The 14,858-nt window shown below is 32.1% G+C and overlaps 1 protein-coding gene and 1 pseudogene across 1 annotated transcript; both read right to left on the reverse strand.

Annotated features, from left to right (window-relative positions):
• Positions 1 to 385: 385 nt before the first annotated feature.
• LOC114715972 (tyrosine decarboxylase 1-like) lies at positions 386 to 2,062 on the reverse strand. The gene has a single exon (XM_028900889.1). The coding sequence runs from the start codon at positions 2,060 to 2,062 to the stop codon at positions 533 to 535; it is 1,530 nt and encodes a 509-aa protein (XP_028756722.1). The 3' UTR covers positions 386 to 532.
• A 6,672-nt stretch (positions 2,063 to 8,734) lies between these two features.
• Positions 8,735 to 10,244, reverse strand: LOC114715969 (tyrosine/DOPA decarboxylase 1-like; annotated as a pseudogene).
• Positions 10,245 to 14,858: the final 4,614 nt, after the last annotated feature.

Genomic DNA, 14,858 nt, shown 5'->3' on the forward strand with positions numbered 1-14,858 from the left:
GCATTGAAATTAGTTGCAGTTTGTAACTATGTGGTTTTTAATAGCATGGCTGTGTCTTTGTGTGGTTTCAAATAGTTTCAATTTAAAGTATAGGGTGGCATGAGAAAATTGAGAAAAAGTTTCTCATTAAAAATTTTATTAGTTAGAAAGACTTATTGATAAATTCTCGTATACAAAAAATATTCACACTCTAATTTGGGTCCTTTTTACCATAAACAAGGCGAAAATGGACATGGTTCTAATGTGATCTGCGTACTCATTTTTCTCAATCTTTGTTGAGTATGACTTTTATCAATGTTTCCCGTCTTTAGTTCTTGAAGCATGTCTTCTACACGATTTTATTGGAGAGGAATTGAAGTTCCTTGGTTAGATGTGAAAGTTGCAGTAATTAACTTCATATTCATTAAGTATAATCAAAAGCCCAAAACACAACATAGATATAGACAGACTAACAAAGGTACATAAATCAATATTATTGTTGACACTGGAAGCGTTCACAGGGCTTGCTCTCCAGGGAATATGATTTTATGCTTTAAGTAAAAAGCTTTGACAGGATTAAGGTAGCTTGTTCCTGAACTGTCTCCCACGCCATAATCACATGTTGTTCCTCAGTTAATGTGGCACCAATCGCGCACCTAATCACAAAAGCTCCGTCGACCTTACCATGAGTCATAAACACTTTGCCTGAACCGTTGATTAAATCCAGCAATTTACTGTTGATTTCGTTCACAAGATGTTCATCATCATCGTTTATGATTTTCCCGTTGAGCTCATGATCACTAATACCATTACGACAGGGTTTCTTGGTGATGATCACTGACGGTGAAACCCTAAAGCAAACCAGAGAAAAATACCTTGGCACAAATACCTCAAACCTCTTATCCTGCTTCACAAGGTTTTCAAAAGTTTTGGCCATTTTCACATGCTTGCGGAGGAAGTTTCTGAGGCTGTCCAGGCCATAGCTGCGAAGCACAAACCATAGTTTCAGGGACTGAAATTTCCTGCTTAATGCTATCTGCCAATCTTTGTAGTCGATCACTTGGCTTGATTCTGAAGCTTTGTTTCTCAGGTAATGAGGATTTGTTGAGAGGGAATTTGTCAAAGAAGAAGAATCTTTCACCCAAAGGCAACAACAAGTCAAATTAGTGAAAAACCATTTATGTGCATTGAAGCTAAACGAGTTGACCCCTGCAATTCCATCAATGAAATGCCTGAACTCAGGGCAAATAAGGGCCCCACCTGCATAAGCAGCGTCCACATGGACCCAAATGCCATACTCCTTTGCCACGTCACCTAATGGGCCAATAGGATCAACAGCAGTAGTTGTCGTAGTTCCCACAGTGGCACAAAGAAAACAAGGAACCAGCCCATTTTCCGCGTCCTTGGTTACTGCAGAACGGAGTGAATGTGGTGACAAAGCGAATGAACCTGACTTGTTGGTTTTGATGACCCTGAGATTTTCTGGGTGGATTCCTGCCACATGAGCAGCTTTTTGAAAAGCACTATGAGTTTGATCAGACCCATAAACGACAAGCTTCTTTAGGTTCTCCTTCCCCACATGGCGAAGCTTTTCATCTCTTGCAGCCACAAGGGTACACAAAATGGCCTCACAGGTTGTCGCTAACAAAACGCCGCCTCCAACGTTACTTGAAAAAAGAAAACTCTCTGGGAGTTTCAGAGCTTGTCCAAGCCAATCCATGACGATGCTTTCAAGTTCAGTCGCAGCAGGTGATGAAATCCAATTGAACCCGACAACACCAAACCCCATGCTTAACATCTCGCCCATGAAACCTGCGGTACTGCTACTGCTGGGGAAGTACGCAAAGTAGTTAGGACTCTGCCAATGTGTGATTCCTGGGACGATGTGGTCTTGAACATCCCGGAGTATGGTTTCAAAGGTTTCAGGTTTACTTGGAGCAGAGGATGGCAGCATTTTTCGGAGGTAACCAGGTTGAACTTGGCTCAGAACTGGGAAGTTAGCCACATTACGATAATAATCAACGAGTGAGTCAATCATCATGTAACCTTGCCTCTTGAATTCGTCTAGGTCGAGGGGATTCATATTGATATTGGTGTGGAACTTGAATTTGTGTGCCGTAATTATAGTACGTTAGAATGTGTTTTGCCCCCATAGCGCATATATATGCATTCGCACGTCTAGTGGGGACACGTGGAGCGGAACCTCTCCTGTGCCTTTCCTTCCGGAGCGGAAACTCTCCTATGGCTTCCCCTCCTCTTACCAACCTCTTACCTAATCCTCACCCTCCATCTCATCTATGGCCAAAATAAAACGTCCAAATGTGATATGCGCTGCGAAAAAAAAAAAAAGTACTCCTCTGGTCCTTAATATAGGACTCAATTGTTGAGTTGGTTTTGGTCTAAATGTAAGACCATTTCTCATATTTATCAATTTTCTCTAAATTACCCTTATGGATACTCCCTCAACTATAATCAAGTAGGAGAGGAAGATGGGGTATTAAGAAAGATAATTATGGTATTTTAAGAAAAACGTGTTACATTTTTTGTAATTAACTAACTTACCTAATTTCCTTAATGTAATCAAATTAGTTAAATAGGTCTTATATTAAGGACAGGAGGAGTATAAAGTAGTTCAAATTAGATTATGTATTTAAATATTGAACTGATATGGTTTCCTTTAATTAATTTTCTCTGCTGCTTGCCCATACCAAAAAAATATATAAAATAGTTTAAATTAGATTATGTATTTAAATATTGAACTGGTATGATTTTCTTCAATTAATTTTCTCTGCTGCTTACCCATACCAAAGAAGTATATAAAATAGTTTTTAAATATTGAAATGATATGGTTTCCTTTAATTAATTTTCTCTGCTGCTTACCCATACCAAAGGAATATATAAAATAGTTTTTAAATATTGAACTGATATGGTTTCTTTTAATTAATTTTCTCTGCTGCTTACTCATACCAAAGAAATATATAAAATAGTTTAAATTAAATTATGTATTTAAATATTGAACTGATATGGTTTCCTTTAATTAATTTTCTCTGCTGCTTATTCATCATTTTTATTTATTTAAAGGGGCAACTAAAAAGAATAGTATACGCAGCGCACATCAAATCTGGGCATTTCATTTTGGCCGTGGATGAGATGAAGGGTGGGGACTGGGGAAAATGTTGGTAAGAGCCTAAGAGGAGGGGAAGGCATAGGAAAGGTTCCACTCCGTGGGCACACGCGGCTACTTTTTCCTCTTGCCCACGTTTTTGTCGTGCTTTAAATTCATTTTGTTGTCGGCTACCAATGCTTTGAAATGATTTATATTACTCGAATCCTATTTATAAGAGCTAGTTGACTAATTTGAGAAAATTAAGGAAAGAAATTAAGTTAATTATTTGTAATAAATAGATGCTGTTTTTTTAAAATATCCTTACTAATTAAGTGTATTGGTTAGAACTATTATTGTTAAAAAGACTATCTTAAAAAAAATACATAAATATGAGAAATATAGTGGATTGAGATCTTATATTTAGGATCAAAATAAAAGTCAAAAAGGTCTTATATTAAGAACCGAAGTAGTATAATGTAAACCACTCAAATTTATGTAGTATTTTAATTTAAATGTTAGAATTCAAATATATCTAAATTCATAAAATTTGGCTTGAAAAAAAAATTATTCGCTCACTTATTAATTTTTCCAAACCACACGTATTAATTAATTGCATATATTAATCTATGCAATCAATGAATGGTTTTCCATGTAAAAAATTCAAACACTACTACAAAAAAAATTAATTTTCATTTGTTTGGAAAGTTGGAGAAGAAAAGCCTTAATACTGCCTGACTTGTCTTAGCAGATGAGTATGGCAACACGATACTCTACCTTACATTATTACTAAAAAGGCGGCGTGAGTATAGAGGTGGTTGGAATTCGGTTTGGGGTCTCAATCCCAAACAAATAGAATGAAAATGAGGTCTCATTTGATAAGATTTTTTTTTTTAAACCTTGACTCATGCAACTGTGATATTCTCTGAAAACGATTTGACCTCTCTATCTCATATTTAAGGACAAAATATATGTTTAGTGTCATGTTAATCCACAAAACCACGACTCAAGTTTCAAATTATATGTGACTGTTAATATATAGTTCGATTATTTAATAGGTTCCGAAAATACTCATTGCTTATTACTACTTCCCATCCTAATTATAAAATCTTGTTTATAGACTATAAATGAGGTCTTATAATTAAGATCGGAGGTAATACTTTTCAGTTCAAAATATAAGCTAAACTTTGTCGGATTGGTTTGATTTTTTTTATAAGATAACATTTACTTTTTTCTAAACATTTAATGAGATTTTCCAATTTTACCCCACATATATTCTTTTTTTTTTCATCTTTGATTCATTTATTGCATCTTTTACTTATTCTCTTCATTAATAAGGGCTTATTTGAAAAAAAAACATTCCTTGCATATTTATTATTTTAAACTGATTTTAATTAATTTGTTGATAAATGTAAATAGATAAAATTCAGCTTATATTTTGAACCGGAGAAAGTATATTGTTGTTGACGTCGTCATTAATATCATCACCAATAGATAATGGTTGAGTCGCATGGTTCAAGCGATGCAATAATAATGACTTGTTAAGAATTTTAATCATCAAATAAAATATGTTTTCTCAAATGTTAATCGCATGGAGTTTGAGGAATCGTCAAAATTTATATGTGGGACTTGCTGTAAATTATATATATATATATATAGAATAATTTATAGCAAGTTATATTATTTAAAATTATGAAAAAGCATGACTTATTTTATAAATTTGTGTAATACGTAGTAACTATCAATGTTAACTTCAATAATAATATAAAAGCTATACGTCCAACATGTTCACTGGCGCTTCCAACCGGTGACTTGTCGGATGCAATCATAATGCCGTCATGATGACGCCAAGGCTTTAAGGGGCTGTTTGGTTTGAGGGGATGATGGGGGAGGAAGGGAGCAGGGGAGTTTCCACTGCCTACTACTTCCAAACCCAGACTCAGCGTCACATGTTTTTTGAAGGGATCCAGCGTCCAACTACCCGCTTCTGCCAAAAGAAGGAACGAAGGATATTTAATGATTTTTTATTTGATTTAGGAAAAGAAAGAAAAGAATAGTAATAATTATTTTATCATTTTATCTATACATATAAATTTATATTTTTATTTATATATTATATAAATTAATTTATATCTTGATTCAAATCATGTAATTTAATAAAAATTTAGTCTTATCATATAAATATTTATATTTAAAAATTGGTACAATAATTTTTTAGTCCAATTGATACAATGATATGTTTTAAATAATCAAATTAATAAATTTTATACGCTCTAAAAATTTGAAATTTTTATTCTCTTTCAGTTTTTCCCCCCTTTACCAGCTTGAAAATATATTTATTTAACAAAATAATATATTTTTAAAAATTAATTAATTGTATAATAATATAATTTTTCATTGTAATAATATTTTTATCTTAAATTAGTTTTTATTATAATAATACTTATTTTTAATTTTTTACTTATGATAATATACTTTTATTTGAAATAAATTTTATAATAATATGTTTGATGAGCATTAATGGAATATCGTAAAAATATAAGACAAAACAGTCAAGAATTTTAGCTCCTCTCTAAAAAAAATCCCCAATTTCAATAGAAGCTAAATTTGAGTCCCCTCTCCTTCGAAATTTCTCACCAAATGAGGGGAAGGCTCATTTTCCTTCGGCCCCTCTCCCACCTTCCTCAAATAGGCTTTTGTGTTCTAATTTGAGCATAATTACTCTAATTTGAGCCCTTTAGTTTTTTCCCTAAAAAGGCCAAAAGGGACAGGTTTCTAACCTGATTTGCCATCTCATTTCTATTAATCAATGTTGAGTATGACTTCTATCAATGTTGAATACCCTTCAAGGACATAGGGTTTTGATTTACACGTATGGAGAACATGTTTCTTGGAATGATCAGATTGAGTTATTATTATTGGCTTTAACATAGACGTCATTGGCTTATGAACTTGCTTGAAGCCTGTTCATGCCTTTAGTGTCATTGTGAACTACAAAACCGGGACTCAAGTTTCAAACTGCATATGACTGCTAATGGTTCGATTGTTTAATAGGTTCCATAAATATTCATTGTTCCTTGTTATTATTTTTTCCATGTGAGCTTTTGGGTGAGATTACGTATTTGGATTGGCTTCTCAGAAGCATTTTCGTATAAGTTAAGATATTTATTTTGTATATCAAAAAATTACTTATAAAAAGTTAGTCTAAACACTCTCAAATTTGTAGGATTCTCTAGCAGTTAATGAACGGCTAAATAGTTAACCTCTTATAAAAATGGAGGTTGGATAAAGGGGTGTGGTTGTTTGTACTTTCATGTTGTGATGGAAAAAAGAGAAGGTGTTATCCCTTTGCTTCAAAATTTTAAAATATAAGGTGTTTTCTAGAAGAAATTATTAGTTCATATAAAGATTCTTAATACATGATCTAATTATTGAGGTGATTTTGGTTAGAAATGTGAGACTTTTTTCTCATATTTATCAGTTTTTTCTAAATTATTCTTATGAATACTCCCTTAATCATAATCAAGTAGAAGAGGGGGAGGATATTAAAAAAATAATTATAGTATTTTAGAAAAAACATGTTCTATTTTTTATAATTAACTGACTTACTTAATTTGATTAATCTAATCAAATTAGTTAAATAGGTATTATATCAAGGAGGAGTATTAATTACAGAAAATCAATGAGTGGACCAAAACTGATTATGTACCAGAAAGAGACTTTACATGAAAACGTGATTTTTTTCCCTTCTTGATCTCGCTTTGTTCTGCTTTCAATTTATTCTGCTGGTTGCTACTGTGCTTTCAAATGTTTTATATAATTTCAACCATTCAAATTTATGTAATATTTTAATTAAAATGTTGTAATTCAAATATATATAAATTCATAAAAATTGTTTTTTCCCTGTAAAATCAGGCAGCTAAGAGCATAAAACTATCTTATTTTGCTTTTGCCTCTCGAAGTCAAACTCGTCAAACTTTATTCTTCAATCTTAATCTTCTCAAATGTAAATTTTTTTAGAATAATTATCTAAATAGATATTTTTTTCCACAAAACTTGTTCAAACTAAAAACAAAATCAAACAAGGCCTGAATTTTTTTTTAATCTTTATAGCTTTAATTCGATTGGTACCCAGACTTAGGGATGTTTGTATTAGCTTCTTAGAGGTGATTTTACGGAACCCAAGATAAATCTATGAAAAGAATTTTGTCTTAATTTATGTAGAAGTATTTTTTAAGTGTTTTTGAGGATTCCCAAACACCCTCCTTACACTTTAGTTTGGTACAACTCAATGCCTATTTCTTGATTATATTACTTCTTTAAGATTTTATTACGGTTCTCCTTAAATAAAATAAAAGAAGGATATATTTAGATAGAATTTATTTATTTTGATCCATGCGTCTGTTAATAGGGTGGGCAGTAGAAAGGTGGTAGGAAGAGGCCACTTTCAGTCTGGGGTCTCAATACGAATAGAATTGGACCTCAAGTAGCTTTCATAGACCACCCACAACTAGCCACGTATTGGCACATCATTTATATATATGGCCAACATAACGACCCATGCTTCCAAGGAACATTCCTGTGCTCATCTTGGTAGTCATTTGCAGTAAAACTCAAACCATTCAAATACAATTTTAATAGTTTAAATTTAAAATTTTTAAATAAAAATTATTTTTTAAAAATACTTACAGTTAAGATTTATATTTATTTTAAATTATATACCTATTAAAGAAAAATATTTTTATAAAACAAAAACATTAAATATTAAATCTAAATCATCCACATTAAATTTGAATGGTTGAGACTTGGTGAGTATTATAGTACTCGTCATTACGATAAGCACAGAAATTGGTTCCAGTTTGCAACTATGTGGTTGTTAATAGTATTGCCATGTCTTTATAGAATCAGTTTGAGTACTCATAATCTTGATGAGCATTATAAACTCATTAGACTTAGACTGTCTATATCTGATTTGAATTATTCAGATTTAAAATTTTTAACTAGTTATTTTTAAATAAAAAACTATTTTTGAAAGAATAATAGTTTATAGATTATCTCTATTTAGATTCTATATATATTAAAATAATTACTTTGAATAAATATAAAAAAATCAAATATGAACAATCTAAATGAGATATAGACGTTCCATATCTGATGAGTTTACAATGCTTATTAAAGTATGAGTACTAAAACTAGTTCTGTGTCTTTGTGATCTCAAAATTTCCATTTAAAGTAGAGGGTAACATGAGAAAATTGAGAAAAAGTTTATCTCATTAAAAAGTTTATTACCGAGAAAGACTAGTTGATAAGTTCTCATATACAAAAAATATTCAGGCTCTAATTCGGGTCCTTTTTACCCTAAAATTGACGTGTTTATAATGTGATTTGCCAACTAATTTTTATTAATATGACTTCTCTCAATGTTTCATGTCTTTAGTTCTCGAGTCATGTCTTCTTCACGATTTTGTTGGAGAGGAACTGAAGTTCTTTGGCTAGATGTGAAGATTGCTGTAATTAACTTCATAATATATTAAGCATAATCAAAACCCCAAACACAACATAGATATAGATAGAACAACAAAGGTACATAAATCAATATTATTGTTGACACCGCTCAAAATGCTTGCTCTCCAGGGAATATGATTTTATGCTTTAATTAAAAAGCTTTGAGAGGATTGAGGTAGCTCGTTCCTGAACTGCCTCCCACGCCATAGTCACGTGTTGCTCCTCAGTTAATGTGGCACCAATCGCACACCTAATCACAAAAGCTCCTTCAACCTTACCGTGAGTGATGCACACAATTTAAACAGTGAGTCATAAACACTTTGCCTGAACCGTTGATTAAATCCAGCAATTTACCGTTGATTTCATTCACAAGATGTTCATCATCATCGTTTATGATTTTCCCGTTGAGCTCATGATCACTAATACCGTGACGAAAGGGCTTGTTGGTGATGATCACTGATGGTGAAACCCCAAAGCAAACCAGAGAAAAATACCTTGGACAAATACCTCAAACCTCTTATCCTGCTTCACAAGGTTTGCAAAAGTTTTGGCCATTTTCACATGCTTTCTGAGGAAGTTTCTGAGGCTGTCCAGGCCATAGCTGCGAAGCACAAACCATAGTTTCAGGGACTGAAATTTCCTGCTTAATGCCATCTGCCAATCTTTGTAGTCGATCACTTGGTTTGATTCAGAAGCTTTGTTTCTCAGGTAATGAGGATTTGTTGAGAAGGAATTTGTTAAAGAAGAAGAGTCTTTCACAAGTCTAATTAGTGAAAAATCATTTATGTGCATTGAAGCTAAACGAGTTGACCCCTTCAATTCCATCAATGAAATGCCTGAACTCTGGGCAAATAAGGGCCCCACCTGCATAAGCAGCGGCCACATGGACCCGAATGCCATAATGCTTTGCCACATCACATAATGGTCCAATAGGTGGCACCACAAATAAAACAAGGAACCAGTCCATTTTCCGCGTCCTTGATCATTGCACAACGGAGCGAATGTGGTGAAGAAGCAAATGAACGTGACTTGTTCCTTTTGATGACCCTGAGATTTTCTGGGTGGATTCCTGCCACATGAGCAGCTTTTTGAAAAGCACTATGAGTTTCATCTGACCCATAAACGACAAGCTTCTTTAGATTCTCCTTCCCCATATGGCGAAGCTTTTCATCTCTTGCAGCCACAAGGGTACACAAAATTGCCTCACAGGTTGTCGCTAACAAAACGCCACCTCCAACGTTACTTGAAGAAAGAAAACTCTCTGGGAGTTTCAGAGCTTGTCCAAGTCAATCCATGACGATGCTTTCAAGTTCAGTCGCAGCAGGTGATGAAATCCAATTGAACCCGACAACACCAAACCCTGTGCTTAACATCTCGCCCATGAAACCTGAGATGCTGCTGCGGCTGGGGAAATATGCAAGTAATTAGGACTCTGCCAATGTGTGATTCCTGGCACGATGTGGTCTTGAACATCCCGGAGTATGGTTTCAAAGGTTTCAGGTTTACTTGGAGCAGAAGATGGCAACGTTTTTCGGAGGTAACCAGGTTGGACTTGGCTCAGAACTGGGAAGTTAGCCACATTACGATAATAATCAACGAGTGAGTCAATCATCATGTAACCTTGTCTCTTGAATTCGTCTAGGTCGAGGTGATTCATGTTGATATTGCTGTGGAATTGAATTTGCGGGCTGTAATTAAAGTATGTTAGAAGATGTGTTTCCCCCATACCACACACACACAGCATTCGCACGTCTATGTGTTTTGGAGTGGGGACACGCTGCTACTTTTTCCTGTTGCTCACATTTTTCTCGTGCCTTAAATTCATTTTGTTGTCGGCTACCAATGCTTTCAAATGTTTTATATAATTTAAACCATTTAAATTTATGGAGTATTTTAATTCGAATGTTAGAATTCAAATGTGTAAATAAATTCATAAAATTTAGCTTGAAAATTTTTTTTTGTCTCGCTCACTTATTAATTTTTCCAAATTACACTTATTAATTAATTGCATATATTAATCTATGCAATCTATGAGCGGCTCCATATAACTAATTCAAACACTACTACAAAAAGATTCAGTTTCATCTGTTTTGAAAATCAGAAAAAAAAGCTTTAATACTTGTCTGACTTGTCCTAACTGATACGCATGGGAGCTTATACTCATCAATTTCTTGTAGCAGTCGTGTATGAGCCACTCATAATTGTCGATTTTGTTCCATACATATTTGTCTATTTTTCAGAATAGACGAATATGGGTGAATCATATTCCTTTGTTCTAAACATATGAATATGTAACTATTGTTTAAGTTTCTCTGTCAACGTTTCTCTCTGAATAGACTAAAAAAAGTCTCTAGAATAGATGAAAAATTGACTAGTTTTTAGTAGTGAAAGAACTATTCTTAAAAAACCAGCAAACTTTTTTCCCCAAATGGCGTACCAAATTTTCTTAATTTTATACAACTTATTATTCCGTCTTTATTATAAGATCCTTTTAACTAAATTATGCGGTTTAAGAAAACAGTTAAAATTAGTTAAAATTAATATGTACCAAATACAATTTTGTTTTCAAATATACCCATATATATAAATATGGTGGATGTAGAGAGTAATAGTGAGATAAATGAAGAAAGAGAATGTATTAAATGCATTAAACTAGGGCAAAATAGGTAATAATGTATTAGGCAAAATAGGTAATAATGATTAAATGCCTAGACAAACTCAAAAAAGATCTTATAGAAAGAGATAAACCCATTTAAAAAGTTGGATTTTATAATAAGAGACAGAGAGAGGATATTTTACTAGTTCTTACATCAGAGAGAGAGAGAGAGAGGAAGGGGGGAGAGAGAGGCAAACGATACTCTGCCTTGCATTATTATCAAAAAGCTAAGGCGGTGTAAATATAGAGGTGGTTGGAATTTGTTCAGTTTGGGGTCTCAATCCCAAATAAATAGAATGAAAATGAGGTCTCATCTGATAAGAATTATTTTTACCGTAACTCATGCAACTATGATATTTTTGAAATAACTGTCGATATTAACTTTAATAACATTTCTTCGGTTTTAAAAATAAAATCTCTTTTGTAATATAAATTATACTAAAAAAAACGTTTTATATTTAGGACTGAAAGAGTAATATAAAAGCTATATATCCAACATTCACTGGCCCTTCCAACTCGTGACTTGTCGGATGCAATTATAATGCCGTCATGATGACGCCAAGGCTTTAAGGGGCTGTTTGGTTTGAGGGGATGATGGGAGAGGAGGGGAGTAGGGGAGACCCGTTGGTTCACCAAACCCCGACTCGGCGTCACATGTTTTTTGATGGGGATCCAGTGTCCAACTACCCACTTCTTCCAAAAGAAGGAATGAAAGATATTTAATGATGTTTATTTGATTTAGGAGAAGAAGAGAAGGATAGTAGTAATTATTTTATCATTTTATCTATACATGTTAGTTTATATTTTTATTTATATGTTATATAAATTAATTTACATCTTGATTCAAATTACATAATTTAATAAAAATTTAGTCTTATCATATAAACATTTATATTAAAAATTGGTACAATAATTTTTAGTCCAATTTATATAATGATATGTTTTAAATAATCAAATTAAGAAATTTTATATGCTCTAAAAATTTAAAATTTTTATTCTCTTTCAGATTTTTCTTTTCCCAGCTTTAAAATATATTTTATTTAACAAAATCATATATTTTGAAAAATTAATTAATTGTATAACAAGATAATTTTTCATTGTAATAATATTTTTATTTTAAATTAGTTTTTATTATAATAATATTTATTTTAAAATTTTTAATTATGATAATATACTTTTATTTGAAATAAATTTTATAATAATATGTTTGATGAGCATTAATGGAATATCGTAAAAATATAAGACAAAACAGTCAAGAATTTTAGCTCCCCTCTAAAAAATCCCCAGTTTGAATAGGAGTTAATTTGAGTCCCACCTCCTTCAAAATTTCTCAACAAATAAGGGGAAGGATCATTTTCCTTCGGCCCCTCTCCCAACTTCCTCTTCAACTAAATAGGCTTTTGGGTTCTAATTTTTGAGCATAATTACTCTAATTTGAGCCCTTTAGTTTTTTTCCCCTAAAAAGGCCAAAAAGGACAGGTTTCTAACCTGATTTGCCATCTCATTTCTATTAATCAATGTTGAGTATGACTTCTATCAATGTTGAATACCCTTCAAGGACATAGGGTTTTGATTTACACGAATGGATAACATGTTTCTTGGAATGATCAGATTGAGTTATTATTATTGGCTTTAACGTAGACGTCATTGGCTTATGAGAACTTGCTTGAAGCCTGTTCATGTCTTTAGTGTCATTGTGAACTGCAAAACCGGGACTCAAGTTTCAAACTACATGTGACTGCTAATAGTTCGATTGTTTAATGGGTTCCATAAATATTCATTGTTCATTGTTATTATTTTTTCCATGTGAGCTTTTAGGTGAGATTGCTTTTTTGGATTAGCTTCTCAGAAGCATTTTTGTACAAGTTAAGATATTTATTTCATATATCAAAAAATTACTTATAAAAAGTTAGTCTAAACACTCTCAAATTTGTAGGATTCTCTAACAGTTAATGAACGGCTAAATAGTTAACCTCTTGCAAAAATGGAGGTTGGATCAAGGGGTGTGGTTGTTTGTACTTCCTTATTGTGATGGAAAAAAGAGAAGGCGTTATCCCTTTGCTTTGAAATTTTAAAATATAAGGTATTTTCTAGAAGAAATTATTAGTTCATATAAAGAGTTACTTCTCCGATTCTTAATATATGATCCAATTATTGAGGTGATTTTGGTCATAAATGTGAGACTTCTTTTTCATATTTATCGGTTTTTTCTAAATTATCTTATGGATACTCCCTTAATCATAATCAAGTAGAAGAAGGGAAAGATATTAAGGAAGATGATTATGATATTTTAGACAAAACATGTCTTATTTTATAATTAATTGACTTACTTAACATGATTATTCAAATCAAATTAGTTAAATAGGTATTATATTAAGGACCAAAGGAATATTAATTATAGAAAATCAATAAGCAGACCAAAACTGATTATGTACCAGAAAGAGACTTTATATGAACACGTGATTTTTTCCCCTTCTTGATCTCGCTTTGTTCTGCTTTCAATTTTTTCTGTTGGTTGCTACTGTGCTTTCAAATGTTTTATATAATTTCAACCATTCAAATTTATGTAATATTTTAATTAAAATGTTATAATTCAAATATATATATAAATCCATAAAATTGTTTTTCCCTATAAAATCAGGCAGCTAAAAGCATAACATAAATTTACTTTTGCCTCTCGAAGTCAAACTCGTCAAACTTTAGTCTTCAATCTTAATCTTCTCAAACATAATTTTTTAGAGTAATAATCTAAACAGATTTTTTTCCACAAAACTTGTTCAAACTAAAAACAAAATCAAACAAGGCGTGAGTTTTTTTTTTTTATGTTTATAGCTTTAATTTGATTGGTACTAAGAGCTAGAGATGTTTGGATTAGCTCCTGTTTTACGGAATCCAAGATAAATGTATAAAAAGAGTTTTGTTCCAACTTGTGTAAAAGTATTTTTTAAGTGCTTTTGAGGATTCCCAAATAGTTTCCATTTAAGTTTGGTACAACTCAATGCCTGTTTCTTGATTATATTACTTTTTTAAGATTTTATTACAGTTCTCCTTAAGTAAAATAAAAGAAGGATATATTTATATAGAATTATAATTATTTATTTTGATCCATACGTCTGTTAATAGGGTGGGCAGTAGAAAGTTGGTAGGAAGAGGCCACTTTCAGTCTGGGGTCTCAATGCGAATAGAATTGGACCTCAAGTAGCTTTCAAAGACCACCCACAATTAGCCACGTATTTGCACATCATTTACGTTATGGCCACCGTATAGCTTTGATATAATATATATATATAATATATATTTATATATATGGCCAACCCATTACGACCCATGTTTCTGAGGAACATCCCTGTGCTCGTCATGGGCAGCATGATAGTTATCATTGTAGTAAAATCAAACCGTTCAAATACAATTTTAATAGTTTAAATTTAAAAATTTTAAATAAAAATTATTTTTTTAAAAAACTTACAGTTAAGAGATTACATTTATTTTAAATTATGTACCTATTAAAGAAAAATATTTAAAAAAACAAAAACATTAAATATTAAATCTGAACCATCCACATTAAATTTGAATTGTTGAGACTTGGTGAGCATTATACTACTCATCATCACGATG

Source organism: Neltuma alba, unplaced genomic scaffold (genome assembly GCF_004799145.2).
Source record: "Neltuma alba isolate B1F8T4 unplaced genomic scaffold, ASM479914v2 tig00011637_pilon, whole genome shotgun sequence".
Lineage (NCBI taxonomy): Eukaryota > Viridiplantae > Streptophyta > Magnoliopsida > Fabales > Fabaceae > Neltuma > Neltuma alba.

Bases quoted from the DNA above. Each gene is read 5' to 3' on its own strand.
- LOC114715972 (XM_028900889.1), bottom strand. From the start codon at position 2,062: ATGAATCCCCTCGACCTAGACGAATTCAAGAGGCAAGGTTACATGATG.